Below are 25,795 nucleotides of genomic sequence, written 5' to 3' on the forward strand. Positions count from 1 at the left end.
GAAAAAAAATTGTTACACTAGTTAATTTGAATGAATAACATTTTAATAAAAATTATAATCTCTTACTTAAAATAAAAAATTTATATCAATTTTTTATTTAGAATAAAAACTTTAATTATTTTTAATTAAAAAATTAAAAAAATTAAAATTATGCATAATTTTATAGAAATTTATTCGAATTTTTTAAATGAATTGTTGGAAACAAAATTTATAAGTTTTATCCTTAAATTTAGATTAATAAAAATGTGCATTAGATTAATGTATAAAAAATACTTAGTAATACTTAGATTAACTAAAATTTTTAATATTTTAGTTAGAATTTTAATTTGAATAATATTTTAGCCCAAATTTTTAATATTAGAAAAAAAAAACTCCTAGTTAGAATTACTGCCTGTGTACCAGAGCATTTGATTAATTAAATGAAAGTGAAATCAATTTGATGAATTTAATTATTTGAAATTGAAATCACTGAATTAAAACACAATTTTTACAAAAGTAAAAAAAAAAATAAATACTTTTTTATATTTAAACATAAAATATAATATTTTCTGTTATTTATTATCAATTTTAAGACAACTCCGTGTGTTTGATAAAATATATGAGCGAGCCACTCGCCATTTCTTAATTTTATTTATATAATATTTAGGTGTGCAATTTAATTTAATTAATAAAAATTTAATATATTATATTTGACGTGATAATTATATATTATAAATTTTAAATAATATTTATGATTAAAAAAATTAAATAATATTTATTATAATTTAGATTATAACATTTATAAATTAAATAGAAAAAAAAATATACGTGAAAACAACTGCATGCTTCCATGCGATGTAGCCTAAAATTTTTGACAAAGTTTCATTTGGACTAATTTCCATGTTCTCTCATCCTATACATGTACAAAGAGAAATTAAAATTACAAATGTAATCATATATTATTTAAATTTAACTGAAATCCCCTTCTCTCGCATGTAATAAAAAATTGATAAAAAATGAATAATTATATAAATATAATTTAATAATAGGTAAATGAATCTTAAAAATATAATAATTAGTTAATATCTTTTTAAAAAAATAATTATTTTTATATAATTATTTGTTTTTTATTAATTTATTATACTATATAGAGAAAATTATTTTTTAGTCCCTGAGGTTTAACGTAATTAACACTTCTGTCCCTCTATTTTGGCGACTCAACACTTAAGTCCCTCACTTTATTTTCTGTCCAAATTCGCAGTCCTTCCGTTCAAAATAGCCGTTTGAGACACGTGAATTGACAAAATTAACCCTCACTAAACCCAAACCCAAATACCCCTTCTTCTTCTTCTCCTTCTTCTTCTCTTTCTTCTGCAACTTCTTCTTCTTCTTCTTTTTTCTCCTCCTTCTTCTTCTTCTTTTTCTTTCTTCTTCTTCTTCTTCTTCCTACCCTCCTTTCTGCAACTTCTTCTTTTTCTTCTTCTTTCTACCCTCCTTTCTACAACTTTTTCTTCTTCTTCTTCTTCTTCTTCTTTTTATTCTTCTTCTTCAACCGGAGAAAACATGAAAGAGAAAAAAAAAGAATTTCACATTAAAAGAATAGTATTTTTGAAAAAAATTATCACCTCTCACTTTTGACTCTTTGACCAAACGGTTTAAATGGATGGAAGGACTACGAATTTGAACGGAAGAAAAAGTGAGGGACTTAAGTGTTGGGTCGCCAAAATAGAGGGACAGAAGTGTTAATTACGTTAAACCTCAAGGACTAAGAAGTAATTTTCCCTACTATATAATATGTTTTATATTATAAAACCGCCTCGCTATGTAATTTTTCTCTGAAAGTTGGAGATTTTCTACACATCCACCTCAATGCAAGCGCCGTAGAAGTTTGACAAAGTTTCAGATAGACTTTCCAGGCTAATAACTTATTTAAAATCTCAGCAAAGTTAACGCAACAGGTTGAGGTCACGTATCACTGCCCATTTTCTGCAAGTCACCGATCATAATAGATGTTGAAGCCAAAGGAATCTTACATTTGGTCACGGTAACACCATCAGATTGCAAAGAGCATGGCCAATTCATTGGAGTTTTTTTTTATAAGTAAAAATATTAGTTTATCTCATAATTTTTTATTTATTTTTTATATTATTTTTATTTTATTTTTTATATTGTAATAATATATAGATGAATTATTATTATTTTATTTTATTTTTAAAATAATTTTTATTAATTACTATTTTTCTAAATGAATATTTAAAATAAAATTTAATATGGGTACAATTAAAAATTAATAAAAAAATATTTTTTATAAAAAAATAAAATAAATAAAATTATAGGATGAAAAGAGTATAAAAAAAAAAGTATAAAAAAAAGAATTAAAAAAAAAACTAAAACCTTTAGAATATTCTTTTAGAGAAAGAGCTCTATGGGTTGTTTTCTTTACAACCCACAGAGCTCAGAAAACAACCCATAGAGCTCTTTCTCTAAAAGAACATTCAGAAGACATAGAGCTCAGAAAACAACCCATAGAGCTCTTTCTCTAAAAGAATATTCAGAAGACATAGAGCTCAGAAAACAACCCATAGAGCTCTTTCTCTAAAACTTTAAGCTTACATTGAGGTGGGATATGACAAAAGTTTTAAGCGTAAAAGTTTGACAAAAGTTTCATATATAGAATTTTCCAATACTCTTCTCAATTATAAAAGTTTAAAACAACAGCGCCAAAGTTCACTCATCCCTATATATAAGGAAATTAAAACTCTTATCATACACTACAAAAATCTTGCAGCAAAGTTAACATGTCTTCCTCTACACCATCAGATCACTCATCATCATCACTGCCCATTTTCTGCAAGTCACTGACCATAGTAGATGTCGAGAAGAAGCTCTCAGTCCCCACAAAGGCTCTGAAACATTTGCCCAGTTTTGGAGACAATCATCACTTGTATATTGAAGCCATGGACGACAGAGGTTATTTTTGGAGCTTTCAATGTTCCATTCGCAGAAATGGACACCCAAAGCCTACTCTGTCTTCAAGGACTTGGCTCCCATTCGTTCGTTATAGGAATCTCACAGTTGGTGACACCATCAAGTTGTATAAAGAGTATGATCATTTCACTGGTGTTAACTACAAGATTCAAGTGGACATCATCAGGAAGAACTAAACTAGTATTGGAAAATATATATATGCCATGCTCTTATATATGTCTACGTTTTTGCTTAAATTTCTGCTAATAATCGCTGCAAAAATATATATATATATATATATATCTATTAAATTTTCAGTTCTACTCTCCAATTTCCAATTGATATCTTCTCCTTTTACAAGTCAAGTTGTTCCTAAAGCTTTTTAGGGGGAGTGGCTAGTTGCCCACTGTCTGGTTGGCTACCGTAGGCCTACGGAAATCCTGAACTAGCTGTGCCTTTTCTCCTTGTAGACCGTCCCTCTGTCTACAAGGGAGGTAAGAATTATTGTAACCATGGTATCGATAATAATGTATAATTATTATTTTACCCTTGGAATAAAATAAGTATCTTGTTCAGTTCTTATCTTTTGTGTCTACTGTGAGGCTTCTGATTAAATGCTGCCTATTGGTTTCGTTGCTCGCTTATATAACCTTGACTAATTAGGGTATTCACGCTCACAAGATATCAGGTGATTCCTAAGGCTAATTTGGTTTGAAGGTGTTCAAGTCAAGTGTCGCATGGTCCTAAACGAATGTCAAAATGCGGGTCCGTGAGTTAAAAAAAAATAATTGTTTTTTGATAAAATAAATTATTGACTAAGTTTCATTTGGTCTAATGTCCAAGCTCTCTCATCCTATATGTATAAAAGAGAAATTAAAAACTTAGCCCTAATTATAGATATGTAAATCTTCCAGCAAAATTATTTATTTATTTATTTTAATAGATGGAGAGAGAGGAGTAGAAAGTCTAATCCAGGATACTGAGATAAGTTGCCACTCAATCAAAGGAGGGCACACATCTTCTAGCAAAGTTCATTAACATTCCCTTGTTCCTCTCATATAAAAATAAAAATAATAATAAAAAAATCCTTCTCCTTCATAGCTTCAAGTGACTCAAAGTCCTTATTATCATGACTTCAGATTTTCTACACACCCACCTCAATACAAGCGCCGTAAGAGTTTGACTCATTTAGCTTTTTCAAGTATAACACTCGTTCGAATTTTCATATCAAAATGAGAAATTGCAATCCTAATTTTCCAGCAAAGTATACATGTCTTTATTCATGAAAAAATTATTAGAAAATAAAAGATAACTATAAAAATAGAATTATTTTGTATGTGATAATATTGTCCTTTAAAAAATTATACCCCTATTATATATTATTGTTGAATAATAGTAAATTTCTTTCAAGATTAATACAAAGGCGGATAAAATAATTTTCCAAAAAAACAAAGTAAAAATTATATTACAGTTTATTTGCAACATATTTATAGCAGAACATAACTGTTATAAAACGGTTATTGAGATAGCAGCTGCAACCTTGGCTTTCAACAGTTGTGTCTTTTCTCAAAAATTTAAAATAAAAATTTAATTCTGAGAACTGCCCAAAGTGCCCGAAGTTTTCTCAAATTTTTCCACCAACTAAATTTAATTAATTTGATAATTTAAAACTTACAAACTCAAAATATTTCTCATAAACTTTAGAGGTAGAATTAAATAAATTTTTAGTTACTTTTTACTGACTACCATATCTAATAAAACTGTACGTGATTATATACATATTAATATATGATATGAAATATGAAATATAGTTAAGCGATAAACATGTATAAATATATCTTATATAATGTGATCATTTATTTATTTAAAAAATAATAAAAATAAATATATAAATTTTTAATTCATACGAATTAATATTAAAAAGATTTAAATATTTAATTTTAAAATATATGAATTGATTTATTAATTATATTAAAATTTAAGGGATATAATATTTTAATAATTTAAATTTTATAAATTTATAAAATATATAAAAAATTAATATTCCACTTGCACACTATAATTTTCTCGTACGTGTAGCCGGAGTTTCAACAACAGATCTGTCACTCGTAAAGAAGCCTCACGCACTTCCAAACAACAGAATCAAACCGCATTCTGATTTCACTGTCTTCACTTGTTAGCTCCCATCTGTTCACTTCGCCGCTTCGCTTCCAAGGCCACCGGAGTTTCTCTCTTCTCACCGGCAAAACCTCTTCTCCCGGTTCTCTCTCTCTCTCTCTCTCTCTCTCTCTTGCTAATAACTAAAAAGCCATGTCCATTCCTCTTATCCAGCCAAATGTCCAACAATGCGCCGCCGTCTCCACCTCTTCCTCCATTTCTCACTTCCCGTCCTCTTCGTTTTTTCGTATAATCGCTCTGGGACATTCAATTTCGTCTCTTAAATCTGTTGTTTGTTGCTTGTCGCAGTCTAACTCTCAGGTCGCAGTTGTTAATGGCAGAACCGATACTAGAGTCTCTGGAAGGAATGAGATTCGTCTCGGTTTGCCTAGTAAAGGCCGTATGGCTTCTGACACTCTTGATTTGCTCAAGGTATGTGTTTGATATTATATATATATATATATATATTTCGTTTGGTGAAAATGATTGAAATTGGAATGAAAAAGGTTAATCTCGAGTCGAATGTTTAATATCCTTTTTTGTTATTTTGGAGTTAAGAAAACTGCTGAACATAGTTTTACGGTTTAGCTGAGTTCGATTTGTTGTTTGAATCTCTTGCTGATTATATTTGGCTATTCTCTAATCGTTACATAAGGACTCTGCTTTAGCTTTAGTAAGTTTCTTGAATTAAACCAAGTATTCAGCTATTTATGTGTTCATATCGTGAGAAATGATAGAAAAGATAGGACTTAACAAATTTGAAATTTCTTCCTGGATGAATTTATTTAAAACTAGTTTCCATTTAGTTCCTCGGAAGAAATGTGCTTAAGGATTTGTTTGGTTGCTGAGAAAATTATTTAATTAAAACAAAAGTGGAAATCGAAGCTTCAATTTCAAAGACTTTATCATATTAAGGATCTTTCATTTAGTTTTCAGTAGGCTTAAGTTGACAGGTTCAGTTTTTTGTTTTAATTTGCGTTGGAAGCTAAAAACAATGTGAAACATGATTCTGGTTGGTTGCCTAGTAACTGACTAACTCTTAAATAGGAAAAGAGGATTTATTTTGAATTTGTTACTTTCTTTCATTTTATGCCTTTTTAATTCTGATTCTTTTCTGTACTTTCTGTAAAGGACTGTCAACTATCCGTCAAGCAGGTCAATCCACGACAATATGTTGCAGAAATTCCTCAGGTTTCTCTTCCCTTATTTTTTTACCTCTCTTTCTCCTCCCAGCCCTCCCTACTTTCTGTTTATCAAGAATGCACAAATAGGGTAACTTTAAGAATTCCTCAATGAAAGGATTGAATAAGAGTTATACTTGTACAGTTTTGGATCGTTTTCTTCACATCTTGGGAAAATACATATTGGCACAACCGATGAATGAAAATTCACCAAATGCTAACCAGTGATCTTTTAAAATTGGCAAATGTTGGTGTATTTTCACTTAATATCTAGTTATGGATATTACATGGTAGAACATTGGTAGCAAAAACAAATTGAGCTGGTTCCTAATGACTGAGAATAGGAGTTTGGGTGAAGGTTAATCCTTAATGGTTTAAATGCAAAATGAACATTTCGGGATCTTTGGAAAATCTGGAAAAATGTCATCTAATTGCGACTTTGATTTAACTATCATTCATCCATTTGCTTTTGGTGTATAAGGTATATAAAGAATAAGAGCTTTATTAAGCTTGGACTTTGTGCTCTCTTGATGATTCTAGATACTAATTGAACTAATTTAACAGTGAACAAGTATTTGGACATACTTGAAGTAGGCAAGTTGAAAAGAAAAATGATACATGTACTGCTACTTTCATATGTGCTGCACAAATTTAAGCATGTAGTCTAAACTTTGAAATAAAATATTCCTGTTTAAGCTTGCAATGTGGTTTGTGTGTGTGTGTTTTTAATATATGGTTATAAGAACATTAAATTAGTGGAAATGCCATGTTTTAGTTTAGTACTATATTTTTTAAGTTTAATTCATTTTAGTTTTTGTTCATGAGTATAGATAATGGTTTCATTAGCATTGTTCTTCTACAGCTCTCCAATTTGGAAGTCTGGTTCCAGCGACCCAAAGACATTGTAAGAAAGTTGTTATTTGGAGATTTGGACCTTGGAATCGTGGGTTTTGATACAGTCAGTGAGTAGGCAATATTATTATTCAATCAGTTCATATGGAGATCTGTTGATGTTATTATGCATCTAAAGTCTGGAATTTTTTATGTTCATTATGCTTTGTTAGAATGGGTTCAATTGTGCTTTGTTAAAATGGCAGAAGCTTTTAATTAGTGCTTTCAATTCAATTAATCCCTAACAGATGAAGGATTCTTGAATACAGTAGTAGTACTTAGTACTACTGATGGCTTAAAACGTGGTAGAAACACATCTTGAGCATTTCCACTTACAAAATGGCATGTGTACACTTCAGAGCATTGCTGTGGGTCCTTAGACTCTGTGATTCTGAGTATAGGTGGTAGTATTAAGATCTAGTATTAAGTTTTGAATGCAGTGCAACTGCCACAAACCTCTAGCATTTTTAAGTTTCTTCATTTACTGAATTTTAACATCAAAATGCTGTACCATGTTGTAAGCCTGCAGCTATGCTGATCATTTTCATTCTATTGTGTTGTTCTTTTTAATTTCTTTTTTTCTGAATGTTTTTCTGTCTCATTGTATGGATATGGAGGAGTGCATTAGCTTCTGAAATTGATATTTGAACTAAAACCTGTCAGGGGAATGAAGATCTTATCCTTGTTCATGATGCTCTTGAGTATGGGGATTGTTGTTTATCCCTTGCAGTAAGTTTCTCTCATTTTTCACATATGACTAGCTAGACTTCAGCATGCTGATATCAGAGTCTTCACTGGTAATATTCTTAATATATATATATATATATATATTTTCAAATTTTGCCTCAGATTCCAAATTATGGGATTTTTGAAAATATAAACTCAGTGAGGGAGCTAGCGCAAATGCCTCAATGGAAAGCAGAGAAACCTCTCCGAGTTGCTACTGGCTTCACTTATGTATGATATTTATTGAGTCAATTGTAATGAAATTTGTAAGCTTTTGGTTATCAGTTGCATTAAGATTTATTTTTTTTTTCTGTTCTGACTTTATGCACAGCTGGGTACCAAGTTCATGAAAGAAAATGGGCTGGAGCATGTGACATTTTCAACTGCTGATGGAGCATTGGAAGCTGCACCAGCGGTGAGACACAATCCTTTATTGTAGGACAGCATGAACTATTTATAGTCTAATATAAATTGATACAACTTTTTAGAGTACTATCATTAATAGATTAATTCCAATCCTCATTGATGAGTCCTCGTATGCTGCATCATCTCACAAGTAAGATGGTTGAGAGATAATTTTGATTTAGTTTACCTTTAATGTTTTACATGCTGCATAAACAAACTAGAAAAGGCAATGCTTATTCGTTTTGTTTTATCCTCTTTCATTGTGAATGTGGCATTTAATTTTCATCTTTTTATTTTTTATCACTTATTGATATATGAGTCAATATTCAGGTATCACTGTCTTGACAAGCTTTGAACATATATATATTAACATTTGGCATACTCTAGGTTAAATTTTTCGTAGCACAGTAGTTTAGGTAATGGAATATGCAGATGAGGATTCAGTTTAGCGTGAATAATGATCCTATTAAATCATATTTTACCTGTTGCACTCGGTTTCTTCTTGATTTGAGCCTTCCACTTCCACATCTTGGAAAATGGTGCTTAGAATGCATCCACATGTATTTATATGAATTCTTGCTTTCTTTTTAGATGGGAATTGCTGATGCTATTTTGGACCTTGTGAGTAGTGGAACAACACTGAGAGAAAACAACCTGAAAGAAATTGAAGGTGGAATTGTATTGGAGAGCCAGGTAAGCTACCAAGCTGCACAACGGACTTCATGACCATCACTATGTTCTTGTAGCTCCAAAAAGGTCCTTATGCAAAATGGTTAAGATAATGCCTTCCCTACATATTCTCTTACCTTAAAGCTGACCTATTCTTCAGACTGATCTTGTTGCTAGCAGGAAATCTTTAATTCAACGGAAGGGTGCGCTGGACGCTTCACATGATATTCTTGAAAGGTTGGAGGCGCATTTGAGGGCAATCGGTCAGTTCACGGTGTGTGTACCATTTATTTATATATGTACCTCTTCCACTGTTGTTTGTTTTTTCTTTTTCTCTCTTTTTTTTTTTTTTTATAACATTTTAATGGCAGGTGACTGCAAACATGAGAGGAAGCAGTGCAGGTGAAGTGGCTGAGCGTGTACTGAGCCAGCCATCGTTATCTGGGTTGCAGGTGAGGATCAAGATGGAACATGTCTTAAAACAGTTAACATGCAGTTTTTCCCCCGGTCGCAAATGCCATGACTTGGAATGGTTGACTTGCAGTTCAGTGTACTTACTATTCCTATGGGGGGAAAGTAACTCGACCAATACTCTCATTCTTTCATTTCAAACACATATTTTTCACTTTCTTATGGGGGGATGGCTAATATGGTATCTGCAGTTCTTTGGGTTCAGCCATGTCCTTATCAGGCATTTTATGGAAATGAATCATTGAGGTTGGCAACCAAAGAGACTGTGGTAGGACTTGAACTTGGAGAAGACTCATGATGGCCGAGTCTCAAGACTCCTGCCATTCAGGCAACCCCCTGGGTTTTTGTTATTTCAAGCTCTTACATGTTCTTTTTGTGGTCACATGCAGGGGCCTACTGTAAGTCCTGTTTACTGCAAACGTGATGGAAAAGTTTCTCCAGATTATTATGCAATAGTCATTTGCGTCCCAAAAAAGGCGTCGTACAAGTCTGTACAGCAACTCAGAGCGGTGAGCTATCTAATTTTAATGGAAGCTATGATGTGTTATTATAAATTGGTAATTCAAAAGCTGTAGGTAGAACCTTTAAATCTAAGCACGGAAAATCCAAGATTTTCCTTTTATTTATTTCTTTGATTAACAATACCCAAGTATAATCAGACTCAATATTAGTGTATTACCTTCAGACGTATTACCTGTTAACTGGTTCTGGCTGGACCAAGCTAAGACAGATACGCATTTTACTGGCTCTAAATATTTCTTTTTATACGCATTAGAACATTGTTTTATATGCTCCCACCTTTCCTTTGGATTTTGCATTTATTCGATGTTTGACAATGGATCCAGTGAAGTATTGAACTAGTCAATTGCTCCTATTAGTTACTGTTCTGGACCTTCGACAAAAAAAAATGTTCTGGACCTAGTGAATTTTTATGCTTGTGCATGGCTGTCTGCAGATTGGAGGCAGTGGAGTTCTAATTTCTCCTTTAACTTACATTTTCGATGAAGAGACTCCAAGATGGCGCCAGCTTCTTTCAAAACTTGGCTTGTAGCTCCCGTTGTCAGTTGTCATTGTCACGTCTGTTTACAGTTGTGTTGCTTCTTGAAATGTTTTGGGCCGTTCACTAGGTACATCTTCAGAGCTAGGGCATATTTTCATTGAGTAGGACTTGAATTGCTTAAAGGAATTCTGTAATGTATCTGTATTTTCTGGGTCATGATTTGAACTCTTGAACTAGAATTTTGCTGTAGTTAAGATTTTGTACCTTCTTTTGTACCAAACAAGTTTACTTTTACGAATATAATTTTATTTATATCTTTGTTTCATCGAATGTAGAATACGTCATGATATTAATAAGATTAATTGGATAAAAAAATTCAAATATTTAAATCCTAACCTTAAAATATTAAATAATAAAATCAACCATTTGATATTTACTTTAATTTTAGCTATTTATCTTAACTAATTTTAAGTAAAAATTTTTTGAGCCTCATGCCACCTATGAATTGGTTATTCTTAAAAGATTTATTAGATAAAAAAAATTTAAATCTCTATGTTAATTTATATTTATATTTAAAATTTTAAATAATAAAATTAAATATTTTTCAATTTATCACGATTATGACCAGAAAGATATAATTGAATTAATTTTTAAAATTTTATATTAATAAACATATAATTTTTTAATTTAAATTTTATATCAAAAATATATTTATTTTATATTTATCATACATAATATTAAATAAATTTTTATTATAAATAAATTTTTCTTTATATAAAATATCACATATAAATATTATATATTAAAATATTATATATATATTTTTAACATATAAAAATTATATTTTATATTAATAATATAAAATAAAATAAAATATTATATATTTTAGTATTTAAACTCACTGCTTTTATGATTTTTATAAAAACTACTTATAAATTATTTGAAATATTTAATATTTTTATTTTATTCATTTATATAAAAAATAAACTTTGATATATATTAATTTATTATTTAATATGATAAAATACTGTATTTTATATAATAATATTAAATAAAAGTAAATATTATACATTTTATACTACAAATTTTTTATATTTTTAAATTTTTATTAAACTATAATATTTATATAAAAATAGAATAAAAAGTAAATAATAGAATTAACAAAATAATATTATTGAAATAAAATATTTATTTTAATAATTATTTTATTAGTCAAATAAAATTTTAAGAATTATATTATAATTTTTTAATAATTTTTCAAATTTAATTTAGTCCATCAATTATAATTGAAATAAAATAAAAAAAATTAATTTTATTATTTAAATTTTAAAATTTTGAATATAAATATATATTAATGTAAATATTTTGACTTTTTTATTTAAATAAATATTGTGAGAAATAATTTTACATTATATGTAAACTAAAATTTTTTTATTAAAATTGATTAACATAAATAATTAAAATTAAAGTAAATATAAAATAATTAATTCTATTATGTAAAATTTTAATATTAAAATAAAAAGATAAAAAATAATAAACATTTAAAATTTTTTGATTACCTATTAATAACAATCTTCATTATGAGCATTTCATTTTTGTCTCCATTTTTTATAACCGTACAATATCTGATTCAATTACGGCAAAGTCGTGGCTATGGTTGTCGAGTCTAGCCAGCCTGTGGTTGGAGCTGCCAAACAATTGAGGTCAAATTTACCTCACTTGACCAACTAATTGGGATAGTGCCGGCTGACTTGGAGATGAGGTGGCAACCAGCTTATTGTTTTTTATTTTTTTATTTTTAACTCTTTTCATTTGTAATATATAAAATTGATATAGCCAGTGGTGCTATGGTTGGCATAATGCTGTGTGTCGTTGTCTCTTTTGAAGAAAAAACTTGTAGTGCTCTACATGCATTCAGCATGAAAATTTTGTCATTCAGGGGAGTTCTTATCTTTAAAGTCTTGGGAATTTTGGAAGTATCCTTATCTGTATTTATTAGCAATATATTTGTGTACTTGCATGGATAAACTAAGCCTAAGTAATACATGCACAACTTTTTATTTAAAAAAATATATATTTTTTTAAATTATTTGCATATACGTGTGAAGAAGACGACGATGATGGTGATCATCCAAGTTAAAATCAACAATTGGGAGGAAGAAAGCAGTGACAAATCAAACCCAGACGACGAGACCTAAAGAAAATAACCAAACACTATTAGAACCATGAAAAATTAATAATTAAATAAGCCTTTGTCCCCCATTGATGAAGCCAATGCCACAATGGGAAGGGCCAATTTCCTTAAAACTTTTATTTTCTCTAATATCTAGCGGAATCTAATATTTTAACACCGGTTTGTTATGATGGTTCAATGATTTAAAATTAATTTCATTAAATTTTTCCGTACTTAATTTTGAGAGAGAGTCTGCAAAATAAGAAAAATAATTGGGATCTATCGGAATACTCCCTGTTGACGCCCTCCAATATTCGAGTTAAATTAAATGTTATTTGAAGTTTTATAATATAAAGATAAAATAAAAGGAAATGAAATGTTAAAACATTTTCAAAATTTTCTTGATAATTTTTATTTTGAGAATTCTTTCGTGAGTATAAAAGGGAGATTTATTCCTTTCGAGTCTTAGTTCTGGGAGAAAGGAGAGCTTCTATATGCATGGTTCTTTGATTGATGTATCATAAATAGAGTCTCCACTTTTAGAAAACTCTTTTATTTTAGAGAGCATCAATCCACACCAGAGTTTAAGAGATATGAGAGCTATCTATTTGAACCAGCTTTCCCTTCTGCAATTAATATTGAGCTTTTTAAGTTCATATTTTTTGGCAAGTGCACCAGTTATTCTGCAAGCGTATTTAGTGTATCGGAGTGGGCTAGAGAGAGCCGACGCATGAAGATCAAGTGACTTGCTCTAATTTTGTAAGGTGTGTCTGGTCTACACGACTTTCACGAGAATAGATGGATTTTATATTTATTTGTAGTATGTGATACGAGTAGTAAAGAGGTGGTCTCGTTCGTTCCGAAGATTAGAGAGGTCAAGAATGCTAATGGTTTGATCTTTGATTGCTTATAGATCGTCCTTTTTTCGGTCTGATTAGATCAGACGAAAAAATTAAATCACCTATTTTAAATCATGTATACACGTATTACGATCTCAATAATTATTGATTTTTTATAAACGTATTATAATCTCAACAACTATAATACGTTGTCACTGCCTTTCTTACTTGTTCAATTTGAAAATTTTCCCATCTTTTCCATGAAAACCTAGCCAATCCTCTGTTAGCCCTTTCTATCCACCTCTAATGGCAAACTTGAAATGACATTCCTATCAATTCAATCATTTTGAGACTGATATAAGATGGATACTATGAGTGCTAGCTAACTTATATCAAAATTTATTTGACTATGTTTACATAGCTACTTGATGCAATTGAAGTTTGTCTTTGTTTCCCTTCTAAAACTCATTGTTTATACTATTAAAAATTATATGTAAGTCATTTTATGGCATTTTAAGACATAAATATTATTGGTAATAAGTATTTATATTTCATTATCTGAGGTTAGAAATTTAAATATTTTTATTTTTTTATAAAAATTTCAAAAGCTAAAATATAATTTAGCTTTGTTTTTTTTTAATTTACCATCGAGTTTCAGTAATTAAGGTAATACGTAATAAGAAGTAACCTTTTCCCTTCTAATTATGAAGATTTTGCTATTTTTTATACTTAGACTGAAATAATTTTAATTGGTAAATATTTGAAATTTTAAAAAAAGGAAAAAAAAATTCTAAAACAGTGGGTGAAGGTTGTTTTTTATGAAAAAAAAAAATAAAAGGAAAAAGCATAGTTAAAACCATGGATAATGAGTAAATAATTAAAAAAGAAAGAGGAAAAATAAGTAAAATGAGAAACAAAAAGATGGAGTGTATGACTCATGTTTCATTCATCAACCTTGAGTCGGAGAAGAGTCCTTATTCTGGTAAAACTTATTAAGAACCGCTTCTTCTTTCTCTCTTCTTCCAACCTAAGCAATCTCACAGCTTTCTCTCTCTCTCTACTGTGTTTTTTTTCTCTCTTCTTTAAGCTCTGTACAATCTTCATTTTCTTCTCTCTTCCTTTTCCCTGCCATTCTTAGATCCAATCTTCTTACACCTCATTTCCGAGTCTAAGTCCAGTCAATATCACCATATACCACTCATTTTGACTTACCCACCTCACAAAACTTGGAATTTTGTATGAAATCGACTTCAAACTGAGTTGGGTCTTCCTTCTAATTCTGTATATTGCCGGCTACTCACTTGAAAATTGCATCTTGAAACTTGGGTCTTCGTCATTTTTTGTGAGTTCATCCTTTTGAAGTTGATGCTGAGTTGAGAATCTGTGCAGATATGGTGGTTTTTTGATATTCGGGTGAACCATTGAAAACTTGGAGGGATTTTGTGGGTGCTGTTAGTTAGTTACAGCGATGGCGACACAGAGCTGGAGAGACTCCTACAAGGGTATGTCCTCTGATAATATCAAGGGGTTGGTCTTGGCTCTATCTTCGAGCTTCTTTATCGGTGCCAGCTTCATTGTCAAGAAGAAGGGATTGAAGAAAGCTGGTGCCTCTGGTATTAGGGCAGGTATTTACTTTGTCGTATAATCACAGGTCATTTGTCAATTATGGAAAATTTTGATGTATTGAGTTACTTGTTTTATATGGATCTCTGTCCATTTGATAATGATATCATTAGTTTTGGATCTATGTTGCTGTTATCTGTTGATGGAAAATGTGAAAATTCTTTTCATTTGGAGGTTGGTTTTCAATAGATCCTTGAAATTTTGGGTTGAGTGACCAATATAAACTATGTTCTTGCTTTATTGTTGGTATGATTATGCTATGCTTAAAAGAATGTAATGCAAAAGTGGGAATTTTGACTTTGCTTCACTTTAGTCAGGTGAGGTTAGGTTTCTGATCTAGGAAGATCCACATCTAATCTTAGTAATAGGTGTTTAGAGAGTACTCATGTTTGTTTAAGGTATTCTACTTTCTAATGCTGGCACTTTCATGATGATTTTAGTTTCCTGATAAACGAGGTTAAGTATAAAAATTTGTGTCCACATCACATCAATAGCAGCTAAAAATCTCTTAGCTACTGGATTTATCAAATTCAAATGTAGTTTTTTGCAGTGTTGCTATACAAATACAAGTCTTTTTATTATTTCCTTTCTCGGAGAAGTTGAACAGGTTTTTGCATGTTTGAATTTGTTGTTATCCATAGAAGCTAAGGGGACAAGTTAGCCACCGTTTACATTTATTGTTTGCTTACTATTGTCTTTTCTTAACATTATTTGACTATGATTTACGGGAATTTCACTGAAATTTAGTTTTGTTCAAAACAATTTGCAGGGAGTGGAGGTTATTCTTACTTGTATGAACCACTTTGGTGGGTGGGCATGATAACAAGTGAGTTTTACTATTGGTTTTACTTTGCAATTTCATTCTCTCTCTCTCTCTCTCTCTTTCTTTTCTGTTCATCCACTTAATTTTCTTGGATACTTTTGCTAAGAAGGAGTCATACTGATGCTTGGTTGTCATTTTAACAGTGATTGTTGGGGAAATTGCTAATTTTGCTGCCTATGCTTTTGCACCTGCTATATTAGTCACACCTCTTGGTGCTTTGAGCATTATTATCAGGTATGATAGATCACATCATCATCTAATGTTTAAGTCTGTTATCCTGGTGTTGAGTTCTGATCGTTTTGTTTCTTTGCAGTGCTGTTCTTGCACATATTATTTTGAATGAGAAGCTACACATTTTTGGAATTCTTGGTTGTGTTCTTTGTGTTGTGGGTTCTACAACAATTGTTCTGCATGCTCCTCAAGAACGTGAGATTGAATCTGTTATAGAAGTTTGGGATCTTGCTACGGAACCTGGTAATAGTTGATATATTATTTATGCTCCCAATGCATTATACAAAAGAAAGGACTTAAGAACTAAACATGTTATCCTCTTTTTCCTCTTCCAGCTTTTCTGTTCTATGCGGCCTTGGTCATAACTGCTGTATTTATACTTATATTCCACTATATCCCTGACTACGGCCAGACACATATAATGGTTTACATAGGAGTTTGTTCTCTTGTTGGCTCTTTGTCGGTATGTTCTGTTATGTGGTTCACTATTTCTTCAGTTTAGTTTGTATGTATTCTTCCTTCTCTGTATATTTTTCATTCAAAATTTGTTGTTTGACAGGTTATGAGTGTTAAAGCACTTGGAATTGCATTGAAGTTGACATTGTCAGGGATGAATCAGCTAATATATCCCCAAACATGGGCGTTCACTTTAGTTGTAATTACTTGTGTGCTTACCCAAATGAATTATTTGAACAAGGTAACTATCATTCTTATATGTGCTTCTAATAATTTTTAGATTTTGATGACCATGTTTATTTACTTGGATATCTCGATCTATTTGACTAGTTGACTTTGATCATATTTTGCATTCTTCATTTTTCGTGTCCTCCACTCTTTATGCTCAAAATTTCTCTTCATAAATTTTCCTTTTAATGCTAGAACTACGGTGACAAGAAAAATGCAGGCTACATTTTTGTACTTTATCTTATAATTTGTTGTGGACTGTGGACATAAGGAAATTGTAGGCATTTCTGAAGTGTAGAAACAGCTTATTTGGTTCCTTCTATAGGTTCTATTCCTTTCCTCTTTTGTGCAATTTATAGTCTCATTCATTTTAACATCAAAGGGATGGATGAGTACAGAGTTGCTGAAAATTAAATGAAAGAGAATAAAAAGGAGAAGCTTTGAAGTGTGACATTATATACACTGTCATATAGCATCTAATGTGCATTGTTTCTTCTTGGGTTTTAGGATGGTTTATCTTACCTAAATCTACACAGTACTGAATGAATCTTTGTATTGGACTGCTGTTCATTTTTTTTCTTTTCCTGACAAGAAACCTCTGAACTATGCACTTCTTACAACTTCTATTGTTAGTGTTCTGTTTAATTTTTTTCTTTTGGTTTTGCTCCTGCAGGCACTTGATACATTTAACACTGCTGTTGTATCTCCCATATACTATGTTATGTTCACGTCTCTCACCATTCTGGCTAGTGTTATAATGTTCAAGGTAAATTTTCTGCCAACTGATACAGTCACCTTGATCTGAATGATGAGTTATGTTAAAATTGCCTGATTCATTTACATTCTGAAAAGAATCCAGAGAAAATGCCTGAAGGAAAAAAGTAAACATATAAATGATTTGCAAAGCAGTCTTATGAGATGATATATTTGGTGTTTCCAGTTAGGACTTAGGACCTCCATCAGGTTTAGGTGCTTTTGGATTTTTAATATGAACCCTGTTTGAAGTTCTGTTCCGTGCCATTTTAAAGCATGCTATCATTGGCTCTTAGTCCCAGAACCCTTAACCTGTCTTTGAATGAGTGATCTAGGCTTTACAGAATAGAATGTGGCAATAATTCATGTTATTACTTGGGCTTTTTGATCTGAAGCTTAGTATTTTGCAAATTTTTTTTATATGTTTTAGTTTATTATTGGACCATGCCATTTTCAGTTTGATTCATTATGTTTTTGGCTTGTACAGTCTGGTCTGCTTTCTTTCTTTCCTTTACCCCCCCCCCCCCACAACTAATCATCAAGTTTGATTTTTTTCTCAGGATTGGGATAGGCAGAGTCCAACTCAGATTGTCACAGAAATGTGTGGGTTCGTGACTATTCTCTCAGGAACCTTTCTTCTTCACAAAACTAAGGATATGGCTGATGGTATGGTTTGTCAGCCATCATAATTAATGTTATTACCACTGTTATTAATCTGCAATAGCTTCATTGTTCACCAAGTTGTCACTCTTCATTTTATACCCACATGCATTTGTAACATGTTGACTGGATTCCTGCCTGCCATAACCGAAGTGAATTCATGTTCGTGTAATTCTTAATCGAGATTTATGTTTTTGAAATGAGATGCAGGGTCTTTGCCTGTGCGACTCCCTAAGCACACAGATGATGATGGCTACGGTGTTGAAGGCATCCCTCTTAGACGTCAGGAGTCATCAAGGTCAGCTCAAAATTGAAATATTCATCACCTTGTTCCTGCAATTGCCAAGGAATTGATATTTGGGGGAGAGACTATCTGACATCAACCTATATATTATGGGAGTACTCCCATAATTTCGTTTTCGGGATACAGCCAGAGAAATGAAGGTGAAGTTTTTCCCTTGCATGTTTCTTTTTGGCTTCACAGAGAAGAGTATAGCCTTCAGCTGTTTCCTTGTATACGATCCCCTCTTCATACAGAAGGAATTGGCCAATGTAATTTTGAGCACATTGGTAATATATAGTGCATCTTTGTTTCATTTGTCAACAAAATTGTGTCCTGCAAAGCTTACGTCTCCCTTTCTGTGGCATGTGCATGCAACTGTGGAAAATAGAAAGGGAGAAAGAAGATTTGTGGGATTACTTGAATTTCCTTTTAGCAATGGGTAGAATGATCATAGCAAGATATATTCCCATTTTAACAGCAACAAATAGAGGTCTTCATTTGCACAAGTAGTTGCAAATTGATGCTTTATCAAGATATTTTTCTGTTTTGCCAGCCAACACTGAATGATGGGCAAATTACATGGAAACTATTGCGCCACGAAATAAAATGCCTTTACCCTGTCAGTCGTGAAATAAATTCGTTTCATTTTGGTATCAAATTCTTAACGCCACTGGATGTTTCCATTGGAATTTAAGAAAAGAGAACCTGATCACCATTCTCATTTTTGTTAAAGATTTACAAGGACTTAAATGGATTCTCCAATCAACTTCCAATGATCTTGATTCCATGTCATCGTTAAGAGAGCAGCAGCCAAACCCAGAAACAAATGCAACATAAGATTGCAAGAGATCATAAAGCAACCACTAATTGGAATGGATACTTAAAGAATCTATTCTCACATGATATGAAGCTTTCAGCAGTTCAAACATCTCAATGAGAATCAAGTACAATGATGGACATTTCTTGTGATTGTGATTTATTGTGACTGCGATTTCAACCTCAATCACTGTTTGTGAGTTATTCGAGAGTCGACTCGATAAAAATTTGATTGAACTCATCCAATTTGTAAACGAGCTAAGTTCGAATCATTTAGTAAACGAGATAAGCTTAAACTCCATAGTATTTGAGTCGTGAACTTGACTCTTTTCTAAGTTCATGAGCAGACTTGTTAAACAGGCTGAGGTTAATATCATAAAAAAATTAAACTTAAATATTGTATATAACTAAACTCAAATATTGTACATATTTTCACGAGCAAAATCTAAATTTTTAAAAATTTAACTCTATATAATTTAATTACACTTTTAAAACTTGCAGATATTCAAATCGTTTAAATTTAAAAGTTATTCCTTTAAAAGTTTGCGAGCTAATTTATATATATATATTTTTTAATTAAAATTATTCAATTTTAAACTTATTAATTTTAAATTAAAACTCATTATACATATAAATAAATTAAACTGTTTATAAATTATTCGAGACTAAAATCGATAAAAACTCGATTCATCTAAACTTGTTTGCTAAACGAGTCAAATTTGAACTTTTTAATACCCTATTCGAGTTCGAAATGAATAAAGTTTGAATTCAGCTCAAGCTCGAAAAAGTTTCAACAAACCAAATTTGAGCTCTTCAAAGTTCAGCTCGGTTAAGTTCGTTTACACCCCTAATCACCAAGTTTTTTAGCTCTTTCTTTTTGAACAATTACCTCTGATGAATAATAGTTTTCTGTATACAGTTTTTCCCGTTTGGTATGAAATCAGATCATACCTTGACCTGGAAATCTAAAAGAAATTTATTTGTGTACACCATGATGTGAAATGTGGAAATTGTATCCAAGGTTTTGGTTCTGTAGTATTCCATAGAAACAAGCAAGATATTGACCTTTTAGTTTGCATGCAAGATATGTAGGTTAGGCTCTCAGCCTCACTTGGAAATTTGCTTCAGAAGGCCGGACAAAGAACCACAATGTGTTGACTTGTACTCGCATTTCTCACAGCAAGTCTGAAGTTTTTCAATGACTTTAAGGCACCTGTTTGCACCATTTCAAACAGCTAACCATCAGAAACTAAAAAGATGGACAGAAGATGTATATCAATAGATATAAAAGCTCAACAATATCTTCGTCCTATAATCAGAAGGAATTATGTTAAAGATATGGAGATACGTTGCAGTACAAAAATTCAATTAAGATGACATGAAATCACGTAAAAATTCAAGCACATTAACTAGTTGTCAGATCAAGGTAGAGTACCAACATAACCCAACTAAATGCCTAGGGATCGATCCATATAATACCAGTCCTCGCTTTATAATTACTTACATGATTAGGGTAACTAGTCAACACAGCTAATCACGTCCTAGATCATGCATACCTACTGGTCCAAGTATCAACTCGTATATTGGTGGGTCGTCAGCTGACTAGAAAACTTAGCAGCATCATATGGGAAAATGACAACTGATTGAACAGCTGGAAGCAATGACCCACAACTATTATTATATGACGGGAAAAGAAAAGACATGAAATGGAGGATGATATTCATGATGAAATCGGATTGCCAAGAAGCCATTTAGTAGCTAGATAAGTACTTGCTAGTGTTGTGAAACTTGAAATAAACAAAAAAAAAAAGAAGAAAAAGAGGCAGAGGTGGAAAAAAATTGCATGAAATACCTATACTCAAAATTCAAGAAGACAACATTCTAGTTTCAAGGCTGAAAGTTTTACCATTGTACCAACCAATGTTCCCTTTTTACCTAGTACCTATTAGTGGGCGTTTTCTCAACGGAATCATATTTGTTTGCATACACACAATCAAATCAACTAACAAATAAGAGATATCTACATGGGAGACCAAATCATCTACTGAGATGATGCACTGTAGAATATCTCACGGCTATAATTCTGTTCCACAGCTAAATGCTGAAAATGATGGATTGGCTCAAGCAAGTCTAATGAATTTCGTAATGAAGCAAACATTGAATCATTCTGCATTAGTATTGAGTTTATTGTAATGGACAATTTGAACCATATATTACATGCCTTAGGATAGAAGAAATATGCTGAGTGAATACTGAAAAATGAGCTGATGATCATCTGCACCCTCTGCCTTTGGTCAATAAATCCATCATAACAGGTAGTAATATTGGCATCATTCAATGCACATAACCATGTCTGTTTAGAGAACTTAATAACCAGCAGACGAAGTAGGTTAAAATTGGAATTCCAGATTAAATTACTAAAATAGTAAATCTGAACTTTGGTGCAAGTTGGTATATCCCCCCAATCCAAACTAGTAGTTACTAATATTTCCAGTAAGATCCATAAATGAATCAAAATGCCTAAATATGCTTTGATTCCTTTTTTGCTACTACATAATGCTTTGCATTTCGTGCTCAAAGTGGAAAAGCATCCATGGCAATGAAGCAACTGTCATAAGAGAAGCCAGGCCAAAGAGTAATAGAAAAATGAAAGATACAAATGGACAAACATAATACATTCGAACTCTTGCAACAACTAATTACATTTCTTTTAATTAAATTAATCAATTGGATTTGGACCTGCATAAGCAACAAGAAGCAAAATCCTACTCTCTTCCAAGTCCCATTGACATGCAAGTAAAATTTCAGGCATAATCCATCCCAACAAGTTCTCTTTGTTTATTTTTCTTTTATAACATCAACTTGATGTTTCCTCTTGTTTTTCTTTTTTTTTTTTTTTGGGTACATCATAAATTAAATTGTTCTTATTAAAATAAAAACAGAGAGAGCTTTTACCAGTGTATCTCCTTATTCAATACAGATATTCATTTATTAACTGAGAAAATCCCTTGAAAAATGATAAGCAAAAAGCTGCTAAACCGCTCGATACATGCGCATCCATCAAAGCAATAGAAATGGGTTGAATCATATTTTGCTAACCCAACACGAATTCAGTGAATAAAAAAAAAAATCTTTGTTTTGATCTTTAGAATAAAAATTTTGAGAATTAGAATGCGAATTACGTTAATCATAAGATCATATCATTGAAAAATGAAAAAAAAAAGGAGAGAAAAATTACTTTTGAGGGAGGAAGTTGTTCTTGGAGAGACAAGCTTGAATGTCGCAAGCTTCTTTCTTGCACGGCTCTTTGCTCGGTTGCGCCATTTCTCAGTCTCTCTCTATCGGAAGTCAGAAGCTCCCTACAAAGGTCAGAATAGGCACAAGAAACGGCGCCGTCCATTTCGCTATTGTAAACCGCCTATATTTATTTATTTATTTATTTTAGAGGTCTCTTTATTCACATGGATCTAACGGATTTTAATTTTAACCTTTTTCATTTAATTCTAGTTATATTCAAATTTTAGATTTGATAAGCTTAATTCCATGGAAGATGAGAGTGCCCATGCCTAATAATATCCCTGTTCAGAGGATGTTTGACTTAATTTATAAATTTCACCCTCAATTTTGAATTGAATTGAACTGAGCAGTAGCTTATATTTGATGCAGGTCTCCTGTCATATAGTTTCCATCTCTAGCTCTGTTATCTCTCTCCAGAATGGAAACACGAAACCCATTAATAATATTCAGAAACAATGTCAAGCTAGCATCTTTGCTTTGGCACGAGGGTCTTCGAGAAGCTTGTTGCCTTCACAGAGTAGTCTTTCTTAGTCTCATGTACCTTTTTTTTTCTTTCTTAACTTAATAATTTATTGCTTCTTAATGAAGCGAGAGATTCAACGGACTGTCTAGATGCAGATATTTGAGCGATGATTCGATTTAATGGGTTGATAATTGATTCATGATTGATTTTGTCAGGTCCCTTTATATCTAATTTTGAGGAAGGAATCTGTAAGATAGAAAAGACGTCCAAGAGATAATAAAGGATTTAAAAAGAATTTTTGGAGAGCATGTATTTTGAGAGTTCTTCCGTGAGAGTTTTAGAGGGAGAGATAGATTAACTTTCGATGAGTTAGTCTCTGGGAGAGAGAGAGAGCTTCTAAGAGCTTGAGAGAGGAGAGAAGCCAGTCCTACCAGTGAGAGAGAGGATTTTCTCTTCTTCTCCTTCGGAGAAGAAGAAGAGACCCCATTTTTGGATTAAGCTAGTGATATATATACCTCTAATAGCTGACACCCCTGGTATCGTGTTCCCATCATACTGCTTAGGGATGCTTTTGGGCAGGTGTGTCAGACAGCACATTAATGATGGACGATAAGACAATAAATGCAGAGCTAGCCAATTCATAAATTTGACATGCGCATTTATGATTCTTGTGCCGTACCATGTGCCGTACCAAGGAGACGACCAGTGTATGGAAGGTTGGCATCCTTACTCTGACTTTATCAAGTCGTGCCTGGTTTATCCGACCTATATGGAGGTTAGTTTATTTCGATTACTGAGGTCGGCCACGTCTGCGTTCAAAGCTCTATTATAGTATGAGGTTTGAAGAGGTTTGCCCATCTTTTCTGGGTTTTGAGGAGGTTGGTTTGTCTGCTCCGAGTTTTGGTAAACTCAGGAGTGTCGGTGGTCTAATTCTTTATACTCAATAGGTCAGGGCTTCCTACTGCCCGGTCCAACCAGATGAAAAGTTTCGCATGCATGCATGCGCCTTTTGAATCACATATATACGTGTTATGATCTTAATGAGTCCTTTTTTTATATGTTATCAGTTGCCCTTTCGCTTCTACGATGGTTATTTATGACTGCCGGAGAGGGAAACCCGACCTACTAATTCGGTGTCACATGTTCATTTAGTAAACGCTTATGAATTTTAAAGGAAATTGAATTGGTCGACTTTAGTATGGGTAGAACTAAGAGAGCAAATTTTATATCTTGATAATCTTCCCTTTGGTAGATCTAATCTTCGTAGTCCTTTTTATGGAAAGTATAACCTTGATAGTTTTCCTTTTGAAAGGTCCGACTTAAGTGCTCTACCCTTCCAGACTTGTCTTTTCGATTTGACTTTAATAGTATGCCCTTTTGGGTCTTCTTTATGGGAGATTTGACCTTGACGGTCATCCTTTTCGACCTTATTCTTTTGATTTGATCTTATTGATCTACCCTTTTATATCTTTCAGGCTTGAAGTCCTGGGTTATTTAATAAGCATTTCAGCTGATTGGTTTTGAGAGCGATTTAGCTCTCTACTAGACTCTTTAGCCTTGACTATTTTTACAAGTATTTTAGCTCCTTATTGAGCTCTTGAGTCCTAAACGTTCTTTTGAACTCTTTGATTTTCTATATCATTTCAGGCTCTTTAATTCTGAATATTTTTGTGAGCGTTTTAACTCTTTTTCAAACTCTTTAGTTCTGATTCTTTATTCGAGCTCTTAGGCTCCTTGTGATCTTCCTCTGGGCTCTTAGCCTTGATTTTTGGTTTGAACGCTTTTGCTCTTTATTTTCTTCTGGGCTCTTTTAGCCCTAGACCTTAGTTGAGCATTTTTGCTCTTTGTCATTTTTCGGTCTCTTAGCTCTAACACTTAGTCCGAGCATTTTGCTCTTTAAGTATCTTCTGGGCTCTTAGTCATGAGTTTTGGTTGGAGCGCTTTTAACTTTTCGTATTCTACCAGGATCTTTTTAGCTCTGAATTTTCATTTGAGCTTTTTGGCTCTTAAGCGCTTCTTTTGAGCTCTTCACCTCTTAAGCGCTTCTTTCAAGCATTTTTATTCTTCCAGGCTGCTTTTGCCTTAAGCGCTTCCTGGGCTTTTTGCTCTTAAGCATTATTCCATAGTGGTTGGATTTTTTTATTTATGTTGTATCTCAACTTAGCTTTACCTAGTACGAGGGGTCAACTTTCTGAGGCTGGCACCTGTCGTGGTTGGGTCTTCTTCATTTGATTCCTCAACTTGGCTTAGTGGTGCTAGGGATCTATTTCTGAGGCCGACATTTGTCTTATTATGCTTCTTTATTTTCTCAACTTGACTTTTTGGAGTCAGGGGTCTATTTTCGAAGCCGGCACCTGCCTCTCCTGCCCCTACCCTCGACATTAAGTGTGTTATCAGATGAATCTTTGATTTCCCTTTTGCGAATGCTCTCGCTCATGACAATATCTTGGACTTCATTAAAATTTAATTTCTTAGACCCATGTGAACTGTTAATTGCTGAAATAATAATATTCTACAACTCATGTAGAGAGGATAACAAAATTAGGGCTCTTATCTCATCATCAAAATTAAACTTGACAGAGCCGTGACAGATCCACTTTTAGACATTTCCAAATTAAATAAATGACACATCAGATATATCATGTTAATGGCCGACGATTTCTCATACATGTTCACTAGAGCTGCCAATAATCCTGCAATTATT

General features: G+C 32.2%; 3 protein-coding genes across 4 annotated transcripts; 2 read left to right on the plus strand and 1 right to left on the minus strand.

Annotated features, from left to right (window-relative positions):
* Positions 1–5,026: 5,026 nt before the first annotated feature.
* LOC110624086 (ATP phosphoribosyltransferase 2, chloroplastic) lies at positions 5,027–10,768 on the plus strand. The gene is made up of 11 exons (XM_021769162.2): positions 5,027–5,535; positions 6,235–6,294; positions 7,147–7,253; positions 7,832–7,904; positions 8,025–8,132; positions 8,233–8,316; positions 8,898–8,999; positions 9,136–9,249; positions 9,347–9,427; positions 9,836–9,955; positions 10,402–10,768. Exons 1-11 carry the CDS (start codon positions 5,257–5,259, stop codon positions 10,495–10,497), a joined length of 1,224 nt encoding a protein of 407 aa, XP_021624854.1. The 5' UTR covers positions 5,027–5,256; the 3' UTR covers positions 10,498–10,768.
* Positions 10,769–14,364: 3,596 nt separating this feature from the next.
* Positions 14,365–18,828, plus strand: LOC110625092 (probable magnesium transporter NIPA4). Of its 2 annotated transcripts, XM_021770625.2 has the most exons (9): positions 14,367–15,083; positions 15,851–15,907; positions 16,048–16,138; positions 16,218–16,378; positions 16,471–16,598; positions 16,695–16,832; positions 17,493–17,585; positions 18,133–18,238; positions 18,443–18,828. In XM_021770625.2, exons 1-9 carry the CDS (start codon positions 14,927–14,929, stop codon positions 18,544–18,546), a joined length of 1,035 nt encoding a protein of 344 aa, XP_021626317.1. In that variant the 5' UTR covers positions 14,367–14,926; the 3' UTR covers positions 18,547–18,828. The 2 variants fall into 2 exon arrangements, with proteins under 2 accessions (XP_021626318.2, XP_021626317.1); XM_021770626.2 differs by lacking the exons at positions 18,133–18,238; positions 18,443–18,828 and adding an exon at positions 18,013–18,126 and having other exon boundaries at positions 14,365–15,083.
* A 1,498-nt stretch (positions 18,829–20,326) lies between these two features.
* Positions 20,327–23,006, minus strand: LOC122724884 (cx9C motif-containing protein 4). Its single transcript, XM_043960834.1, has 2 exons — positions 22,570–23,006; positions 20,327–20,544 (listed from the first exon to the last, which is right to left on the minus strand). The coding sequence occupies exons 1-2, from the start codon at positions 22,653–22,655 to the stop codon at positions 20,439–20,441; spliced, it is 192 nt and encodes a 63-aa protein (XP_043816769.1). The 5' UTR covers positions 22,656–23,006; the 3' UTR covers positions 20,327–20,438.
* Between the last annotated feature and the right edge of the window lie 2,789 nt (positions 23,007–25,795).

This window comes from Manihot esculenta, chromosome 10, assembly GCF_001659605.2.
Source record: "Manihot esculenta cultivar AM560-2 chromosome 10, M.esculenta_v8, whole genome shotgun sequence".
NCBI classification, from domain to species: domain Eukaryota; kingdom Viridiplantae; phylum Streptophyta; class Magnoliopsida; order Malpighiales; family Euphorbiaceae; genus Manihot; species Manihot esculenta.

Bases quoted from the DNA above. Each gene is read 5' to 3' on its own strand.
- LOC110624086 (XM_021769162.2), top strand. From the start codon at position 5,257: ATGTCCATTCCTCTTATCCAGCCAAATGTCCAACAATGCGCCGCCGTC. The intron at 5,536-6,234 runs GTATGTGTTTGA...CTTTCTGTAAAG, and splicing joins ACACTCTTGATTTGCTCAAG to GACTGTCAACTATCCGTCAA. The intron at 8,133-8,232 runs GTATGATATTTA...CTTTATGCACAG, and splicing joins TTGCTACTGGCTTCACTTAT to CTGGGTACCAAGTTCATGAA.
- LOC110625092 (XM_021770625.2), top strand. From the start codon at position 14,927: ATGGCGACACAGAGCTGGAGAGACTCCTACAAGGGTATGTCCTCTGAT. The intron at 16,599-16,694 runs GTATGTTCTGTT...GTTGTTTGACAG, and splicing joins CTCTTGTTGGCTCTTTGTCG to GTTATGAGTGTTAAAGCACT. The intron at 16,833-17,492 runs GTAACTATCATT...TTGCTCCTGCAG, and splicing joins AAATGAATTATTTGAACAAG to GCACTTGATACATTTAACAC.
- LOC122724884 (XM_043960834.1), bottom strand. From the start codon at position 22,655: ATGGCGCAACCGAGCAAAGAGCCGTGCAAGAAAGAAGCTTGCGACATT. The intron at 20,545-22,569 runs GTAATTTTTCTC...TGGTGCAAACAG, and splicing joins AACAACTTCCTCCCTCAAAA to GTGCCTTAAAGTCATTGAAA.